Source organism: Lolium perenne, chromosome 1, assembly GCF_019359855.2.
Source record: "Lolium perenne isolate Kyuss_39 chromosome 1, Kyuss_2.0, whole genome shotgun sequence".
NCBI lineage: Eukaryota > Viridiplantae > Streptophyta > Magnoliopsida > Poales > Poaceae > Lolium > Lolium perenne.
In genome coordinates this window covers 190,933,761-190,954,506 of record NC_067244.2, presented here as the reverse complement: position 1 = coordinate 190,954,506, position 20,746 = coordinate 190,933,761, and the positions used below count along the sequence as shown (strand labels likewise).

The 20,746-nt window shown below is 47.9% G+C and overlaps 2 protein-coding genes across 2 annotated transcripts; both read left to right on the top strand.

Annotated features, from left to right (window-relative positions):
* Nucleotides 1–4,419: 4,419 nt before the first annotated feature.
* Nucleotides 4,420–14,252, top strand: LOC127316682 (threonine--tRNA ligase, mitochondrial 1). Its single transcript, XM_051347136.2, has 17 exons — nt 4,420–4,667; nt 5,047–5,293; nt 5,404–5,757; nt 5,858–5,947; nt 6,355–6,443; nt 6,565–6,661; nt 6,749–6,835; nt 8,609–8,693; nt 10,867–10,961; nt 11,071–11,103; nt 11,365–11,457; nt 12,280–12,372; nt 12,870–12,962; nt 13,063–13,278; nt 13,472–13,543; nt 13,691–13,768; nt 14,097–14,252. The coding sequence occupies exons 1-17, from the start codon at nt 4,513–4,515 to the stop codon at nt 14,250–14,252; spliced, it is 2,133 nt and encodes a 710-aa protein (XP_051203096.1). The 5' UTR covers nt 4,420–4,512.
* A 2,098-nt stretch (nt 14,253–16,350) lies between these two features.
* LOC127316651 (uncharacterized) lies at nt 16,351–17,026 on the top strand. The gene is made up of 2 exons (XM_051347113.2): nt 16,351–16,521; nt 16,642–17,026. The coding sequence occupies exons 1-2, from the start codon at nt 16,376–16,378 to the stop codon at nt 16,733–16,735; spliced, it is 240 nt and encodes a 79-aa protein (XP_051203073.1). The 5' UTR covers nt 16,351–16,375; the 3' UTR covers nt 16,736–17,026.
* Nucleotides 17,027–20,746: the final 3,720 nt, after the last annotated feature.

Here is a 20,746-nt window from a genome sequence, read left to right as displayed (position 1 = left end):
AAGAAAGAGAATTGGACCGGGGTCCACAGCTCACTAGAGGTGTCTCTCCCATAAGACAAACAGCATGTTGGGTGAACAAATTACGCTTGGGCAATTGACAAATAAAGAGGGCATGACCATGCACATACATATCATGATGAGTATAGTGAGATTTAATTGGGCATTACGACAAAGTACATAGACCGCCATCCAACCGCATCTATGCCTAAAAAGTCCACCTTCAAAGTTATCATCCGAACCCCTTCCGGTATTAAGTTGCAAAGCAACGAGACAATTGCATTAAGTATGGTGCGTAATGTAATCAACAACTACATCCTTAGACATAGCATCAATGTTTTATCCCTAGTGGCAACAACACAACACAACCTTAGAACTTTCTCACTCGTCCCTGTGTCAATGCGGGCATGAACCCACTATCGAGCATAAATACTCCCTCTTGGAGTTACAAGCATCTACTTGGCCAGAGCATCTACTAGTAACGGAGAGCATGCACAATCATAAACAACACATAGATATAACTTTGATAATCAACATAACAAGTATTCTCTATTCATCGGATCCCAACAAACGCAACATATAGAATTACAGATAGATGATCTTGGTCATGTTAGGCAGCTCACAAGATCCGACAATGATAGCACAATGGGGAGAAGACAACCATCTAGCTACTGCTATGGACCCATAGTCCAGGGGTAGACTGCTCACACATCACACCGGAGGCGACCATGGCGGCGTAGAGTCCTCCGGGAGATGATTCCCCTCTCCGGCAGGGTGCCGGAGGCGATCTCCTGGATCCCCCGAGATGGGATCGGCGTTGGCGGCGTCTCTGGAAGGTTTTCCGTATCGTGGCTCTCGGTACTGGGGGTTTCGTCACGGAGGCTTTAAGTAGGCGGAAGGGTAGGTCAAGAGGCGGCGCGAGGGCCCCAGATGACAGGGCCGCGCGGCCAAGCCCTAGGCCGCGCCGCCCTGTAGTCTGGGCGCCTCGTGGCCCCACTTCGTTTCGTCTTCGGACTTCTGGAAGCTTCGTGGAAAAATAGGCCCCTGGGCGTTGATTTCGTCCAATTCCGAGAATATTTCCTTACTAGGATTTCTGAAACCAAAAATAGCAGAAAACAAAGAATCGACACTTCGGCATCTTGTTAATAGGTTAGTTCCAGAAAATGCATGAATATGACATAAAGTGTGCATAAAACATGTAGATAACATCAATAATGTGGCATGGAACATAAGAAATTATCGATACGTCGGAGACGTATCAGGGGGTATCTCCGGAAATTGGGCTCAGATTGCCCAAAATCGACTCTTCAACCGGAGTTTCGCTTTCTCCGACAGGCTCAGCCTGATCCGGATCCGCGTCGTTTTCCGGTGCCTCTACCTGCTCAGGACCAGCTCCGTTTTCTTGAGGGGCGGTTCCGGCGGTATGGGCCAAGAAGTGTACGAAGTGGCACCTCTGCTTTTCTAACACCTGGGAGACCCAGGCGGATCTGCATTGGTCTTCCACCGTTATTTCCTGCTCAGGGGCGGATTGGGTGGGCTTTGAAATTTCCAGATCCGAGGCGAAATCTTCCTTGGGAAGCTCCTGCATCTCAGATCGGATCTTCGCGACTGCGTCCAGCTCTGCGGCGGTCGCGTCTGCGTTACTTACCAGTGGGTTTCCGTCGGAATCGACGGTTTCCCCGATGAAGATGTGTATGCCGCCAACTGGGACGATGGAGAGCTTGACAGGGTTTGTCCTAGCCGGAATCCAACACTCGTCCGGAGGGACGATCGGCAGATTTCCGGCGTAGAGGACGCGCCCCACAGCGATGGTGTCGTCGTAGCTTCCCATGGCGGAACCCTCCCGGTTCCGGCCTCCAGACGCCGCAGGCCCCACGGTGGGCGCCAACTATCGTTGCCTAATCGACGGTACCCCGGAGGAGGGATCCTCACGAGGGGGAGAAGAAGCAGGGGCCATAGGGCGGAGTGCACACGGGACGGTGGTACGCGATTTACCCAGCTTCGGAACACCTGCACGATGACAGGGCCTACTGCTGCTTGTCTGGAATTATCTGGGCGCTTTCGCGATATTACAATGAGTTGAGGTTCTGCCTCTAGGGCTCCCAGGATCCGGCTTATAAAGGCTCACGGATCTAGGGTTTACATCGAGAGTCCTACCCGGATACATGTTTCCTAACTACGGTACAATGTCTTGCCGTGTACGCCAAGGATCCACCCTTCCATCTACGTCGTACCGGATCCGGGTCCCTTAATGGGCCTCCGTGGATCCGGGTTCCTCCTCAATGTCGGTTGGATCCGGCTCCCTGCTCCTGGGCCGGACATCTTCCGTCAGGATCAACAACAACTGGGCCGCCCGATGGGCCACATGCCTCACCACCATCTGTGGGCCACCCGGGCTTGCCGGATCCAAGAACTGTCGATGGTACACCCATGAAGTATACCCACAACAATTGGTGCACTGAAACTATGAGCTGATCCTGGAACTTTTTTCAGTGAAACTGTAGGAGGCTGGGTGGAGAGGGTGCGCTCGAGGAGAAGCGTCGATGGCATCGGCCATGGCGGGCATGCACCCCACAGACGTGTCCGGAGAGCGCAGAGGAAGAGGGGGGAGTTCACCGCCGAGGAGTTCCGGCAGCCTGGTCGACCAGGAAGAGGTGGCGGAGGGCGAGCTCAACGTCGGGGACGGGAACGTGGCAAGGAGGCCGGAGCTGGAATTGGAGTTGTGGGGCCTTGCTCCCCCGCGCCGGTGCTAGCCATCCGTCGGCGCGACCTTGCTCCCCCGCGCTGGTGCTAGCCCTCCGTCGGCGCGACCTTGCTTGAGCTCTGCGTGGCGACCACAGTGAGCTGGTGATGCTGCTCCCGCCGGGGATGCCGGGCGCGGGAAGGCCGTGCGCAGAGGCGGCTGTAGGGGCGCCGGGCGCAAAGGCGGCTGCACGATACGCCGGGGATGGTTGGGGACGGCCGGAAGGGACGCCGGGGATGGCTGGGGACGGCCGGAAGGATAGACGGGAAAAGGGGATCTTGATTTCAGACTTTAGGGACGTAGGTGGAGAAGAATGGAGTTGCTAGGGGGGAGTTTGTAAAAATACGGTTGTACTAGCCCTCCGACACTTTCCATGGGACGGAGGGAGTACCACTCTTGTGTTGGTAATCTTTGCTCTGCAGCAGCTGTGTCTGGACATTTTTTTTGGGGAAGGGGGTGGAAATATACGCAAAAAAAAGCGATGCACATCCTGTAAAGTACCTATTAGGATCCTATAAATACCCAACAGATACTATAAATAAAGACATCCATTTCCCCTCAATCTCTGTATCATCTCAGGTTATCGGCATGAATTGCTCTAGACAGAGAGTAGTCTACGAACAGAGAAAGAAAGGTAAAAAGAGAATGTCTTCTCTGCTGGAAATTGCTTCCCCCTTTGCCTGTTTCGTGGCATCGCCGCCCTTATTTTTCTCGTTGGACCTTCAGTCTTGCTTCTTGTCGCCGGAACTATGGCCGGAGTTTTAGCTGGAGTCAGCAGCGTCGCCAGAACAGGAACGGTGGTCTCCGCCACCGCAGGGCAATGCTTTGTGGCCCTCTCCGTCGCTACGGCCCTAGTGGTGGCCTCTAGTGCCGCCACAACCATCGCCAACACCACCACCGTGTTCATCGCCGTGTGCAGCGCCGCCACTTTGCTGGAACACCAGGACAAGTACCATGACAATAATATTCGGGGAAGAAGTCCATGCCATACCATAGGAGATGGTGGATGTGCCGGAAGTTGTCGCCGTTCCTGAGTTCACCGCCGTGCCAGAAGTTACCGCGAAAGTTGCTGCATAACTCATTGATGCCGAGTACGAAGATGAGGTCTCCGCCTACAGCATCACCGCGGACACAGACGGATTGCTGCCCCCCCCCCCCCCCGCGTTCACTCTCCCGCCCATGGAGTGGTTGCTGGGTGGGCCGAGCACCGGGTGGCTGGTGGTCTGGTGGACAACATCAAGCGCGAGTTCTTCAATGACGAACTCTAGAGTTCGTCGCCGCTGAGGATTGTTGGGTGGGCCATGCATCCCGTCTCCGACGCCCTCCAACGAGGATCCTGAACACTTTGCCCCGCCAGGCTACGACCTCGTGACAGAGTTCTTCGAGCCGCCTATTGCGGTTCTTGTGGATGCACCCGACCTCGTGACATTTTTGCCATTCATGAATTCACATGATTTTTTCCCATTAACATAACTTAGCAAAAATAAATATAATTCAATATATATTTTAAAATGAAATTATGGCCCAACAAAAGCGGCCCATAGAGGAGCAGCTCGCAAGTTTGCTAGTTGTAAGAGTAACCGTCAAGTTGTCTAGCCAGGCAGAGTAGCCGTCAAGTCTGCTCTCCTGGAGCAGCCCTCATGTTTTGTAGGGGCCCCCAATGTCTGAAAATAGCACGGCAAGAAAACGCAGCATGTCCTTGGTTGCGTTGGCCTGAGTTAGCTAAGCGGAGGTAGCTCGCCGGAGTTGAGAACCACAAATCCGTCGTTGCGATGGGCGGAAAAGAGAAGGCGCCGGTGCAGCCCCCGGCCGTCACGCCGGATGAGGCCTACCTGGAGGCCGTGAGGGAGAAGCGGATCTGCTTGTTCAAGCAGTTCAAGGACAGGCAGGACCGCGAACGCAGCAGAATCGGCGGCGATCCCATCAGGTTTCTTCTTCTGCTGCTGCTGCTGTGTCTTGTACTCTTGTTGTTTATATAAGCAAAACCTGCCTAGCCGAAACGCTGCCTGGCCACATGGGAATTGTTACCAGCTGGGCCGGATTACTTATGGTGCCCTTGAGTGCGCGGGACCTATCGATTTTGATCCTAAGTTCCTAACCTATGTTAGTTTGTACCTCAACATCCACCCCTCTTTAATCTTTATACAAAGAAAAAGAAGGAAGTGCTTCATACTGTAACATATCCTATAACTCTATTGCATTGTACTACCGTTTATTAGGTGTTAAACTTTCAAGTGCACGTGCAATCATCAGCTTCTACACATGATCACAATGGATTTTCGTTAATTACTTGTGCAATGCTTCAGGATAACTTTGCCTGATCACAATGGTGTCGTGAAGGAAGGCAAGAAGTGGATGTCTACCCCGATGGACATTGCTAAGGAGATACTATCAAGCAAGCTAGCGGCTAGCTGTTTGATTGCTCAAGTGAATGGAGAACCCTGGGATATGACAAGACCACTCGAAGATAGCTGTGAACTCAAGTTGCTCGACTTTGACACCGTGGAAGGGTGTGCCACCTTTTGGCGCTCGAGTGCTCTTATTCTTGGAGAAGTGAGTTCAAAGCTTGCAAAAAAAGGAAATGTTTTGAGCATTATAAACACAGTTCGTTTTCTTTTTCAATTCAAGTTTTTCTAACTGAAGATGTACGCACGCATATGCAGGCTCTGGAGAGTTTGTACGGCTGCAAACTGTGTAGTCTCTCGCCTTGTACTACAAGTGCGGAAGGTTTCTACTGTGATGCCTACTACAAGGATATCACTCTGAACGAGTCGGCTTTCGGTCGCATCCAAGATAAAGCTCGAAAAGCGGTCGCCGCGAAGCAGCCATTTGAACGTATTGTAGTCTCCAGGGCTGAAGCTCTGGAATGCTTCGCTGAAAACAAATTTAAGGTTGAAATCATTAGGGAGTTGCCTGACGAAGCCATTACATTATATAGATGTGGTTCTTTAGTTGACCTGTGCCCTGGACCACACATCCCGAATACTTCCTTTGTGAAAGCTTTTGCTTGCCTCAAGGTAATCCCTTCTTTTGTTAAACGCTGGTCCCTAATTTAAGTTATTCTTCTTGATGGAATTTAGTGTTTCAGATTTGAATTTACATGTAAATATTTTTTAGGCTTCATCTTCATATTGGAGAGGAAAAGCAAACCGCGAGAGCCTGCAGAGAGTACATGGAATTTCTTTCCCTGATTCTAAACGTCTTAAGGTACGTCATATAATTTCCACAACTACCGTTGATATGGAAAGTGTTGCTGACCAGAGATATGATATGTAATTATAGACACAAAATACATACCTCGAACATGTCAAACATCTGCCATCTATTTTCTCTTGTTTCTTTTGTGGAACCATGCCACCATGCATGGTAACAAAAGCTGAAACTTATTCCAAAACCACTGTAGGCAGTTATTGGGTCTGGTTTTAAATGTTGATGGTGCAAGATACCCAGTTTAGTAGTTTAGTTGGATAAGTGCGTGTACAGCACCCGAACTGAGGGAGCAAATTGAACTTATTCCTTTGAGTGGTAATTATAAATTCCTAGAATTATGATATGATCACATTTCTAAAAATCTGTTATGCCTTACGCACAATTTATTGCTCGATAATCTGCAGGAATATGAAGCTAGGATAGAGGCTGCCGAGGAGCGCAATCATAGGATATTGGGGGAGTCCCAGAAACTCTTCTTTTTCAGTCCACTTAGGTACCTTAGCGTTTTCGATTAGATTTTATTCTTTTTTCGTATACTATTTTTTTATTTTTTTTCCTGCAACTTTGGGTACTTGTCATTTGCTAGATCATTGATTAGTTTCACACCTATGCAGTCCAGGAAGTCCCAACTTCCTTCCACATGGTATTAAAATTAAAAACAAATTGTTCAGTTTCTTGCGACAAGAATACAGGGACAGAGGTTACCAAGAGGTGAGTGTTCATTTGTTACGTAGTAATAAATGACTTCTCAGACTAGTTACAATGTTTAATTTGCTTACATTCTTATGTGTTTGGTAGGTTGAGAGTCCAAATGTTTACAACATGGAGATTTGGGAAAAATCTGGGCATGCTATGAACTACAAGGAGAACATGTTTACTTTTGAGGTAAGCACAGGGCCGGTCCTGGGATTTCGGGGGCCCGGGGCGAAGTTAGAACCAGGGGCCCTTAATATAAATATTGACAAAATAATTAACATGTGTATACATGCAATATTCATAAACTACAATTATCATATCATTTATATATGTGCCATATAAACTTACTTGATATTTCTAGCTAGTTGCGAAGTTAGTGATGATCTTATATTGATATAGACCTTATGTTTACCATGTTGACTCTCTATCGGAATCACAAGTCACAGTGGCTGGTGGTGGATGTAGTGCAATTCCTTTAGGCATGGCGCACGAGTGCAACGGCAGTTCCTCTTCGGCCCTTTCCTAGGAACAATCAAATGTAAACACGCATGACGAATAAGAGACCGAAGAATTAGATTTCTACATTGCCATGGCCATCACATTTATTCTCCGAGATGCCATATGAATTGAGATTTTGAATTGTTAGGCTTAGCCCTTAGGGTACACTTAGTCGTCAGTGTTTTACAGCTTGTCACCACCACTGCTCGAATGTCTATTGATATACTAGTTCAGAATTATTTTCGACCGTCTAAGATCAGATATACTATACTGTGCCTAGGCTTATTGCACAAGGTTGACCATTCCGCAGGCAGCAATAATTAGCGAACAATGGAACATACCATCAACAGCTGTCCTACTACCTACATTCCAAATTAATTTACTTCACTTTTTCTAGATTGTATATATCTAAAAATATTGTAATATCTAGACACATATATATGTAGATTTAAGTTAAATTAATCAATTTAGAATGGAGGGAATAGCTTACAGGCCACGGAGCGCCGCCCCACTTTTATCCTTTTACTAGTTAAAATCTGAGGTAAAATGTAGCCCAGATTAACGGAAGGGTAAATGGCCCATGTAGACTAAATAGAAAAAGGGCCATAGCTTTGTCCGTTAGTAAGCTGAGGATATAACGCTTCGTGATTCTCTCCAAACCAAAAAAACAAAAAACGGTTCGTGCTTCTCTGCATCGAACTGTGTATACGTCGTGGCTGCTGTGTATACGCCATGGCTGCTGGATCTAATTTCATGAAGTCGTCGAACTGTGTATACGCCATGGCTGCTGGGGGCCCCTAGGTTCCGGGGGCCCGGGGCGGCCGCCCCGCCCGCCCTGCCCCAGGGCCGGGCCTGGGTAAGCACATGGTATGAACATAGGATTGTAGTTGCTCGACCGGAGGTGGTGCCTTGTTGCATTGTTGCCTTTGCGCCTTGCAGGTCAGGTAACAGAAGGAACAGGGACATAGATACTTGGGTTTTCTTGCTTGCTTTAGTCATCTGGCCAAGTCCCTTTATAAGTTGAGGTGTCAAAATCAGATCCTAACAGTCAGGAAACGATATCAATAAGAGGAAACTTTTTGAAATATTCAATAAGAGGGTAACTATCGCAGCAATAACTGAAAGAAGCGTCTGGATATAGCAGGCGTGGCTTATGTCCAGCTCGATTTGCCACCCGTAATTATTCTGTGTCCACGCCCAGGCGTAAGTGTGGGAGGACATTTGTTATACATATCCCATAATCGTGAGTTAGAGACATTAGTTATGCAACTATGACTTCTGTTGAATCTTTCCCAAAAGAAATTATATATTGTGCCCGAGATAACAGACACTACCCTCATACTTTTGGGTACTTACCCTTAATCATTCGGTTACCACCTCATACAGTCGGGTGCCTAAACAGTGTGTGTGTTTTAGGGGCATTTGTAGTATCTAAGGACACTTGTTGATTTCATTATTGTGCAGATCGACAAAAGGGAGTTTGGTCTTAAGCCAATGAATTGTCCTGGGCATTGCATAATATTTAAGCATGGGACTCATTCTTACAGAGGTGAGCTTCTTTCTAATTTCACTGTATATTTACTCCGTTTTTATCCTGATTGAAATCATGGCCAACTGAATACCGCCATGGTTATAAACTGATCATGAATATTAAAGCTTCTTTCATCAAAAATAATTTCCCCGCAATCTATTTCCCTGATATGCGTCTTGGCACATATGGAACGTTGTCTCATTGTCATTTCAGTGAACTGAACTGTTTTATGGAAAATCTCTACACACAACAGATGCAAGTTCTTAGTGGTGCATTAAGAAAGCTGTTTCAAGTAAAATTACCTCACTCCTGAATTATGAAAGTTAGTTTTGTGTCTGGTGGGTTTTTATTACCAAAATCAAGTAAACGATCTTTATGCACAATTTCAGATACTGTGTTGTCACTGGAATTAATAAGTCTTTTACAATACATTATCCTTTGAGGGAATCCTATTCGCTACTGCGGTTCTCCTCGAAATAGGCTTTCGCCCCGCTTTATAAATAAAGCCGCAACGGCCGAACCGATACAAGGTGGTGAGGAGAACCTCTTACAAAGCAGATCAAGAATAAACAAAAAAGAACACGAAAACCAAAACTTGCGGCGACATGGAAAACGGCCCGAGTTGCAACGGAGCTCCACAACGGCGCCCCCAAGAGGGTAACGACGCATTACGCCGCCGCCGTCGAGACCGCAAGGTCTAGGTTTTCACCCGGAGCCGTCCCGCAGGGAGGATGCCCACAACGACGCCCTCAAGTGGGTTGCGACACCCGCAGGCATCGCCATCGCTGGCGCCGAGGCGCTGAGCTTTCGCCCGGAAGCATCCTCACACCACGCCCGGAGAACTTAGCCGCCCGTAGCCACCGAGGTAGGTTTCCGAAACAAGATCTGGGAGCTACCAAAGCCGAAGCGCCGCCAACCCCAGGAACACCCATCGTCCGCTCCACGCCATCCGCATGACCGAAGAGTGGGACCACCACCACCGCAACGTTGCCCGCCGTAGAGCCAACCGTGCAGTCCGCCTTCCGGGGCCGCCGCCCCGGCATCCCACGAGCTCGAGCCCATGACCTAGCCACCACGCGGCAACGCCGACGGATTGGACAGGGCAGGCCAGCACCATAGCTAACAGTCATCAGGGCCAGCGCAAGTTAGGGGAGGGGATCCGCCCTCCGGCACACAAGGTGCCCACCGTACGGACGTGGTAGCACTACCAATTAGGCCTAGATCAGGCCCGACCGCCTGCCAGGCCCAGAACAGGCCCCATTAGACGTGCTACCGCACTGCTATGCCCACGTCGCCGATGCCATCCAACTGCATCTCTGTGCCGAGCCAACCCATGCCGCCACCGTCAGACCACCATGTGTTAGGCAAACGCCAAGAGCGGCGTCACCGCGACCTCACTCCTCGCAAGACGGCCCCGACCGAGGCCGCACACCGCCGCAAAGGAGCACCCCCGCCGCAACGCCCGGGGACATAGTTGCACCGTAACCGACGCCACCACACCGCCGATCAAGCCCGTCACTTTGTCGGCATCCAAGAACTCGCCTTTGAACGCCGGCAAGAGCATCCCACGACCCGCCCGAGCAAGATAGGGGACGAACGCAGAGCTGGCCAGGCCGCCAGATCTGGGCCCACCTGGCCCAGACCTAGATCCAGCCGCAGTGCAGCCCGGAGGGTGCCCCGCCGACGGTGGCCCTGCCCAGGCCCGCCTGGCCATGGACAGTGCCCGCAAGGGCCAGATCGGGGCCGAACTGCCCCATCCCGCGCCGCCAGCCTGCCCCCTCCGTCGCCGCGCTCCGCCGCCTGCCCTGGCTCGCGCTGCGCCGCCACCGCCTTCGCCATGAGCCGCCGCCGCCATGCCTTGCCGCACCGTCGCCGGACCGAGTCCCGTACGCCCGAAGCGCACCGCCGCCGGCCGCATCTGCCCCGCGCAGAGCCCCGCGCGCGCGGGTGAGGAAGAGCCCGCCGCCGCCGGCACCACTCGGGCTTTGCCCGGCGGCGCTCGCCGGCGGCGGCGGGGAGGAGAGGAGGAGGGAGGGCGGGGCGCGGGGTGAGGCTAGGGTTCGCCCCGGTCGCCCGCGGGGAGCGACGCAGAGCGAACAGAGAGGAAAAACCCCGACCCTACCGCGGTTCTCACGTGGATTTTGAAAATATCGTACTTAATCTTATCAAATGTGTTTAATGAAATCCACAGAGTTGCCACTGCGCATTGCTGAATTCGGCGTTCTTCACAGAAATGAGGCTAGTGGTGCAGTTACAGGTTTGACACGCGTTAGAAGATTCCAACAGGTAAGGCTAATGCTACCCGTTTTTGAGGTTTTAGTTTCAATGTTTGATAATTTATTTACAAATTTATTTCCTCCATCGGTTAATTAATCTCTTGATATCTTTCCTGCAGGATGATGCACATATTTTTTGTAGAGAGAGCCAAGTAAGTTTGAATTATATAGACAGTGCAATTTTTTCCATTTTGTATTGTTTCAGGAAGGGATTTACTTTTCTTAGGAAAGATTGTACTGTGTGTGTTGTTTCCAACAAGTTTCAGTTTTTTAGTTTTTTGATATTCCTAGCACACAAGTGTTTGTTATGAATTCCATTTTCAACAGTAGGTTCATTATGTCTTGTATTTGGATTAGATGTTTCCTCAGCTTGTATCACTGCCAATGTTTTATAGAAGTTATTTTTGTTGCAGATCAAGGATGAAGTTAAGAGCGTTTTGGAATTTATTAAGTATGTCTACGACAAATTTGGGTTTAACCATGACTATGAATTGGAGTTATCAACGGTAACAATGCAATCTTGTTTATATTTTGGTAGCATCTATGAACGCGCTGGAAATTTTGATCTATATTTGACAGTTGGCATGGAATGATGACATTTTATGGTGTTTGTTTGCATTTATAGTATAGTGAATGAACTGTGTGGAAGTACCGATAGCATTGGTCATTGTGTCTAGTTTCACATATATGGTAACCACGGTCAAGTTGAATCGCAAATAAGTTGATATATTAGTATTGTTGCTAGGGAAGCATCTACTAAATCCTTAGCTTGTGTACACTTCAATGGGTTTATGGTTGTGTTTTGGGAAAGTAACACTGCAACCCGTTGTGGGCGTGCACACCGTTGCTATTTGACAATCTCAGAGTTTTTTTTTTCTTGAACAACAATCGTAGTCGTAGTAATTGAAGGTCACACTTTAGAAATTTTTGCACAAACCAGACATTTCTAATGATAAATTTGAAGGACTAGTATAGAAACTCTATATGCACAAATTTTAACCTTTTATAGAGCTCATAAATAAATGGTATTACTTTTGCATGAAAGTTTGCTAGTGCATATGTTGTACTATGTACTACGTCTATGGAGTTTTTAAATAAAATTAAACATTGAAATGGTTGAACAGTGGGACTGCAGTTTTTTTCCAACATGTTGCCAGCTCAAAGTTTCAGAAAATTTTAGATCGATGATTTCCGAAGTCATGGCCTATCGTAGTGCTACATTTATCTAGTTACTAACAACTTTACATATATACACCATTTACATCTAACAAGCAGTTATTGATTGCTACTTGGTCCTATAGTCTTGTCATCTTGCATTTTGTTTTCAGAGACCTGAGAAGTATTTAGGTGACATTGAAACCTGGAACAAAGCAGAGCAACAACTTAGAGAAGCCTTGCTTGAGTTTGGGAAGCCATTTGAGGTACCTTTACTTGTCATTTTTCCCTTAATGTTTGCATCACCTTGTGCTCCTGGATAGCATCTAGTACTTTCAGTATAGTAAAGGGGAGTTTTCACTACATTATTCTGCCATTTCTAATTGTACTTGCGTTCTGCAGTGCTTTAATGCCCCAAAAAGATTTGTGTGATCACATTTATTTTGCTTTGACTTGCCAACGTAGAAACATACCATTTTTTAAACTCAGATGTATACACTATGATGATCTCCAGTGATAGAATATAATTTAATGATGATATACTTTATACAAATGATGGTTGGTAACTGATTAGCATCAACATATTTTACTCTGGCATACATGTTGTTTTAGCTTCATGGTTACTAATTTGAATATCTGTGCTGATAGCACACTGCCTAGCCAATGCTTGACAATAATTTTCTTATTGTTTTGTCAAGAACTACTGGAACTGGCCGTTTGTCTGACCTTGAATCAGATCACTTACTTAGATGTCTACGTGCAGATTAATGAAGGAGATGGTGCTTTCTATGGCCCAAAAATCGATGTTGGTGTGTTTGATGCCCTCAAAAGGAAACATCAGTGTGCGACAATTCAGGTTCTCTAGTTCTTATCCTCCTTTTCGGAAAAAATTACACACGTTAACAACATAAACTGTAGACAATATTTTATTTTCTAACATTTGATGTCTGCTGCAGCTGGACTTTCAGCTGCCTATTTGCTTCGATCTTTCTTACTCTACAGAGGAAGGAACCGAGAAGCCTGTGATGATACATAGGGCAATCCTAGGAAGTTTTGAAAGGATGTTTGCTATTCTTTTGGAGCATTACAATGGTAAATGGCCGTTGTGGCTAAGCCCTCGTCAAGCCATTGTTTGCTCTATATCGCCCAAATCAGTAGAATATGCAAAGCAGGTAATTGACCCTCGTGTTCAAGTAGAAATTACTTGGTAGCTCTTCTCTGGTGACCATTGTTTTAAATGTTGTACTAGTGACTATTTTTCCATCCGGTCTGTACCAGTTTGAAAGTCTCTTGGCGGTGCTAATCAATCAGCCAGAGAGTTTCTTTTTCTTTAAAGTTAAATAACAATCTACTTCTGATGCTCAGGTTCATGCTAAGATATATAAAGCCGGTTTTGATGTTGAAATCGACACAAGTGACAAAAAAATTGACAAAAAGGTTATACTATCTTGCCTTTTGGCACAATTTGTTTCTTACTACTGCCCAGTCTCTTTTGGGCATTTACTGCGCAGCCGCATGCGGTTGGGCTTGTGAGATCTCAAAGCATATAATATGTGGATTCATTATGTCTGATTTTCTTTGCAGATTGCTGAAGCTCAAGATCAAGGCGCCCAGTTTAACTATATTCTTGTCGTAGGTGAAACAGAGGCAAAATCTGAAACGGTTTGACTTCTTTTCACACCCATTGTTCTAGATAAAATCATGATGGCTTTGTAAAAGGGTGTTTACAGATTAAACTAGCTTGTGTGCGACCTTTTTTTTAAAAAATAATACTAGTCATGATAGTACAGACGGTTGCTTAATTACCTGATTTAATGAGATTAAATTTAATCATGTACCGTGGACATACTCCCTCGGTCCTAGTAGTTTTTTTCTATCAGCTTGAGATAATGCAACATACATTATACTTAAACTGCAAAAGAGCCATATAAATTTAGCGCGCTAGTTTATATGAAATTCTAAGTAATGTGGATGGCTCATGTTATTGCAGGTCAGCTTGAGGCTAAGAGGCAGCCGCGAACCCGAACGACCTCCAGTGAGCATTGACAACGTCATCGCACGTTTTAGGGATGAAGTGGCAGGCTGGCAGCTTACAGATAGGGTTGCCAGAGAACCTCCGAGCTGGGGCTGGATTCATGCATATTGAGTATGTAGTGCTAATCCGGCGCTATTTGTATATGTAGTAGGAAATTTGGATGCTGGATTGTTGGTGTTTGAAGTTTGAACCGCGACAATGGTAACGACTTCGAAAACGACGCAGTCTGAAAACGACGCTTCGTCCCCTCCGCTCCCCCGCGGGCGGAGACGGGCGAATCCCAAATCCTAGCGCCGCCAGGACCCCTCTCCCTCTCTCCTCCCCTCCGCCGCCGTCGGCGCAGGCCACCGGGCAAAGTCCCGCGCGGTGTCGGCGGCGGCGGCCACGCTCCTACCCGCGCGCGAGGCGGGCGACGCGGGATCTCCGGCGCCGGCGGCGGTGCATCTCGGTGGGCAAGGTTCCGGCGGCGGCTGCGCTCGCCGGGAGGCGGCGGCGCTGGGTGGGGGGGTGGCGTCGGCGCAGCCTCTTGGCGGCGGGGCGGCGGGGGGGTCAGCGACGGCGCGGGCGGCGCGGTCCTGACCCAGATCTGGGCCTGTCTGGGCCCCATCTGGGCTTGGGCGGGCCAGGTCTGGCATCCTAGGTCTGCTCCCGGCGGCTGGTGGAGATTCTCCTGCTGAGTGTGGCTAGGACGGTGGCACGTGGACTGCAGCGCGGCCACGGGAGCTTCACGAGCCCATCGGGCTCGGCCGGCCGTAGGGCCTGGTTTGCTCCTGTAGTTGCGTCCGGTCTGTCACCGCAACTGGCGGTGGAGGTGGCGTCCTCCCGCGTGGCTGCTGTCCAGGCTCCCCTCGGCTCGGGGTGATTCCTACCGGTTTCGTCGGTCTTCGTTAGTGGGCCACGGTGAGACGGCGGTGGTGGTTGCGTGACCGTGGTGGCGCGAGTTGGTGGGCGGCGAGGTTGGCGGAGCATGACGGAGTGTCTGGGGCCGTGGGCCTTTGGGGGACGGGAGAAATCCTTGTCGATGGCCGACACCGACGCGGTGACGCTCGCGGGCGCCACCATTCCCTCTTGAGGGGCGTCGGGGTTTCCCCTTTCCACTGCCCTTCCGCATACCGGAGGAAACCCTAGGCTTGTCCGGGCGGCAGCGGCGTCATCGTCGCATCCCTTCTTGAAGGTGCTGCTTTGGTATGCGGCGCTTCGGAGGGCTAAGCTCGTGGTGGGAATCTTCCGGAGGGCGCAGCGGTTGCGGATCATTAGCGTTTTCGTCGATCCGGCTTTGTCATCCTTTCTTTCTTTTTTCTTCTTCTTTTGTTTTCTCTTGGGCTTTGTTGTGCTGTTTGCCCCAACGGTGGTCGCTATCTTGTATCAGTTCGTTGCTATATATATATATATTTTTTTTGCGAGGAGTTGCTATATTAATATAGCGGGGCGAAAGCCTATTTCGAGGAAGTTTGAACCGCGGGGAATTTAAATTACTATGAAGCTCTAGTAGATCCTTAATTTCTTGCGTGCCGAGAATGTGTGAGCCTCGACGTGTGATGGATTGAGCATCATTTATGTGGTGTGCATCTGTCCGTGGGCAGTGGCCAGCCAGCCCGCCCGTGTTCGACTCCCAGGGGGAGCGAATTTGCGGGTGTTTCACTGGGGCATGCCCCTTTAATAATTCAGCTGCCTTCCGCGTACGTTCGTGCCACATCGTCTAGCTTAAAACGTGCGTGTGGTGTGTGTAGTTGTAGGTCTTGTTTGTGTGTTAGTGGTGTGTGTGGGTGTGGCGTGTGTGAGTGCGTGAGTTGTACACGAGTTCAGATACTACAGCTGTATCACCATTCGAGAGCTCTCAAAAAAAAAAAAAAAACTGAGCTGCAGCGTTAGCTGAAGATAGTTTTATAGGGAGCCAGCGAGGGGAGCTAGCCCGCACCGGCCGGAGTGACCACGGCGACACAGATTTGGTGAGCTGCGCGCGTCCTTCCCTGTATACACGTTCATTCCAGCGTCAGATCGGCGAGTTGCCCTGCTTCTGCTCGCCGCCCCCGCCCAGGTTTGTTGCGCGCGTCCTTCCCTGTACACACGCACGCAAACCGTTCGGCCAAATGCCAGAATGCGCACCGATCGATTACTCCAAGTCGGCCACATCGCGCGCCCATTCCCTTCTTCACCTTTTTTGCTTATGCATTCCCCGCTTCACTTTCTTACTCTTTCTATCTCGAATCAAGCAGGCCTCAGACCGGTCCGTCATGCCTCTCGCTGCGAACCGTGCCATGGCATTCGCCCTGGTTGCGTTCGGCGTCATGCTCCTCGCCGGTTTCCTTTACGCCGCCGTCCTGTCCAAGGCGCTTCCACCGCCGGACAACTGGTTCCTGCTTGCCGTACGAAACGACAGGTTTGCATCGTCAAGATCTGTCACCTGACATAGATCGCTAGTTCATCTTTTTTTTTCCTCCATTTGTTTTGAGAGGATGAGCGCGCGTTAGTCTGCCTAAACTCTGCTGTTGATTTTCAGGTATTACTGCTTGCTTGTGCCCCTGACGGTCCCCGTGATAATCGTGGCCGTGTACCTGCACTGGATGAGCATGAAGATGTTCAAGCATGCGTGAGGACTAATCAAGCGCAAGGGAATCACCGTAGACATCAGGAGTTCATGACTCTGAAGGGCTGCAATATGTTTTTTTCAGAGACAGTGACGTTTTTTCCCTTCTTCCTCGAGAGAAACTAGGCTACATGCCTACATCTTACTATCACCGAGGTGTAAATGTGTGCTCGCTTTGCTGCCATCATTTGGTAACATTGACTAGCAATTCCTCTAATGTGGCCAACGTTTGGTAACATTGCCAACCAATTGGGGGGTGGCAAAGGGTTTGGCATAGCCAAAACTTTGACACTGGCAACTGGGCTCGAAACCAAGCAGATTCCAAGTACCGTCCCATTATTGATTTCTTGTTCAAAATGAGTTATGCTTTTTAATTTCATACGGAGCAAAAACTCCGGTCCCACTATCATCATATGATGGAACAGAGGAGTTTTTTCCCAACTACAAGACTACTTCAAAATGGAGTAGAAGTGTAGCTGGCAGCCCAAAACGAAAAAGAAGAGAAAAAAGACAACAAAAAGAATCACTTCCAGACAACATCAGCTAACGAATTCAAGGCAACTGCCCAAAACACACTTAGTGTTTCAGACATCTGCAACAGCTACTATTCAAAGTGAAAGTTTACAACGACCTTGAAACACTCCATAAACCGAGATAATTCACCAAACAGGGCAAGTATAAACCCAAACATCTTTTGTCCATAATGTTGATACCAATGCACCAACACCAGAGGGTATCACCACCCGAGAAGCCGGCGATTATCAGTCATCAGCATCAAATCTTCCACATATTCAATTTTCACCCTCTTGATTAGGCGCCGAGCTTGAGAGATCCTTGGTCTGCAGCATTCCCCAAGCAGAAGAAGGTGACTGGAGCGAGAGCGTCAACGCATGGAGAGCTTGAGCACATGCTAACACATCTTCCTTGTCAACACCTAGAACCAGACCAATACCTCAAAAAAGGAGCATGCATAGCAATAATATCATGTAGGTTTCTTATGAACTTATGTTCAAAACAAGCTCTATTCCTTAGCCTCCACAATTCCCAACACAAAACTGCAATCCCCACCGCATGAAAATTAGTTTTCGCGGATACAACCTTGCAATCCAAACAAAATACAGTGAGAAATTCCTAGGTCTATTAGCAGCTCCTATTATTTTACTTACTATAGTACTCCACATATATTTAACAATTGAATAACTAAAAAATAGATGATGTATGGTTTCAGGTTTATCACAGAACTTACAAATAACATCCCCTTTCCAACCTCTTCTAGTCATGTTATCTTTTGTTGCAATCACATTATACCAGATTAACCAAAGCCAAATTTTTTTTTGTGGGATCTTAGCTTTCCAGAGATATCTGAACCTTCTTTTTCTTAGACGACCATGAAGCTTATTATTAAAAATTCCACTGTAAATAACCTAGATTTCGTTGATTTCTAAATTGGTTTGTCCTTTTCCCCACCTGGTGAAAGGATACGGATGTCGCCTAGAGGGGGGGGGGGTGAATAGGCGATTTAAAACTTTTACGAGATGGGCTTAACAAATGCGGAATAAAACTAGCGTTTACTTTGTCAAGTCCAAAGCCTATATACTATGGTTCACCTATGTGCACCAACAACTTATTCTAAGCAAGGGTTCACCTATGTGCACCAACAACTTATGCTAAGAAATACAAGCAACTTATGTGATAGCAAGATATATATAACTTCAAGCGCGATGGCTATCACAAGGTAAAGTGCATAAGTAAAGAGCTCGGGTATAGAGATAACCGAGGCACGCGGGAGATGAAGATTTATCCCGAAGTTCACACTCTTGCGAGTGCTAATCTCCGTTGGAGAGGTGCGGTGGCTTAGTGCTCCCGAACGCCACAAGAGGCTCACCTTGAGGTGTGGTTGCTCGATGCACACCAACGCCACAAAGGCCTCACCCCAAGATGCGGTACTCACACCACACACCGAACGCCACGAAGGCGCCTCACCTAAATCTCCGGTGACCCTCGCCACAAAGGCCTAGGTCACGGTTCCACTAAGGGATTTCCTTCGAGGCGGAAACCGGGCCTTACACAAAGCTTGGGGCACGCATCCACAACTTAATTGGAGGCTCCCAAGAAATCGCCACAAAGGCCTCAAATCCGTCTAGGGTTCCAAGAACCCAAGAGTAACAACTTTCTTGCTTTCACTTCCACGAATCACCGTGGAGAACTCAAACCGATGCACCAAATGCAATGGCAAGAACACCACAAAGATGCTCAAGTACTTCTCTCTCAAATTCCAATAAAGCTACAAAAGCTATTGGGGGAATAAGAGAGGAAGAACAAATAGGAGGAGGAACACCAAATTTCTCCAAGATCTAGATCTAGTGGATTCCCCTCACAAAGAGAGGGATTTGATTGGTGAAGATGTAGATCTAGATCTCCTCTATCTTTCTCTCAAATAGATGCAAGATTCATGGGAGGGAGAGGGAGATAGCAAGCTCAAAGAAGGTCAACAATGGGGGCAAAAACGAGCTCAAACGGATGGGAAACTTTGGGGAAGAAGACCCCCTTAAATAGGGCAAGAGAAATCTGCCCGTTATGCACAAAACTCGTCAAAACCGGAACTTCCGGTCATTTGGGGCGGAACTTCCGCCCCCCGGAAGTTCCGGCCAACTTCCGGGTGAAGTAGGGCGCCCCCGGAATGCTCCCGGTATGTTTTCTGCGTGCAGATTCGTCATTTCTGGAAGTTCAGCGGAAGTAGGGCGGAAGTTCCGGCCAACTTCCGGCCAAAAAACTGCTTCACGAAAACTTGAATAACTTTTGCATCCGGACTCCGATTTTGATGATCTTGGGCTCGTTTCGAAGCTAGTAACAAGCTCTACAAGATCATGCAGGGAACCATCATAGTCCAGTAAGTTAGGATAGAAACAAATGATGAAAGGTTTGACCTATCTAAAAAAGACATACCGGTAAAACCTCCAATCTTGAAAATGCAACAAGTTGAGTTAGGAAACTCGGATTTGGGTGAAACCAATTTTGTTGTAAAGAAGATGACAAGAGCTACCCTACAAAGAGTGAAAAGCTTAAGAACAAGTGGGGTAGGTTTTTCTATGTATTTTAGAGTGAAACCTCTCAATACGAGAAACCGAGAAAAACTCCAATATCGAACACGCACCATGTGATTCCTGCGGAATCCGTTTCGATGAACTAGAACTTGTCATGAGAATAAGCACAAGCTCTAAAACACCATATGGATAAGATACAAATAACAACCAAGAAAGATGATGCAAGGATGCAAAGGTTTGAGCTCTCCGAAGGATACGATCGAGTTACTCACTCGAGAGCCCTCTTGATAGTACGGCAACTAAACTATAAACCGGTCTCCAACTACACTATGAGACCGGTGAGAGAGAAACCCTATCAAGAGAAAACCTTATACTTGCGCATTCCACTTGAGCTCGATGATGACGATCTTGACCGCAACAAGATGGAACGCCTTTCTTGCTTGTGCTTGCTTGACGAAGTCTTGTAGATTGCTCCCCCATAAACCACCATGGGAGAGCTTCTTCTTCGGCGCAACTTCACATATCCATGATCACCATATGGATGGCAAGATTCAATCAAAGGATCTCTTCAAGATGGCTCATCTTGAACTTGCACTTCATTTCTTCATACTTCATCATGTTGATGTCTTGAAGTAACTTGAGGGCTCACTTCATCTTCATCTTCAAGACATACTTGACACTTGATATCCTTCATCAATTTCTTCTTATTGCAACCTTGAAGCCAACATATGGTTCAAGAATTGCCTATGGACAACTCCTACAAATATAACTCAATGCAAACATTAGTCCATAGGGATTGTCATTAATTACCAAAACCACACATGGGGGCTCCATGCACTTTCAATCTCCCCCATTTTGGTAATTGATGACAATCTCTTTGAGAGGGTTTATATAAGGAATTGATGTAACAAACAAGTTGAATATATAGAGCAAACTCCCCCATAATATATGCATGTGTGAATGATCTTGACTTT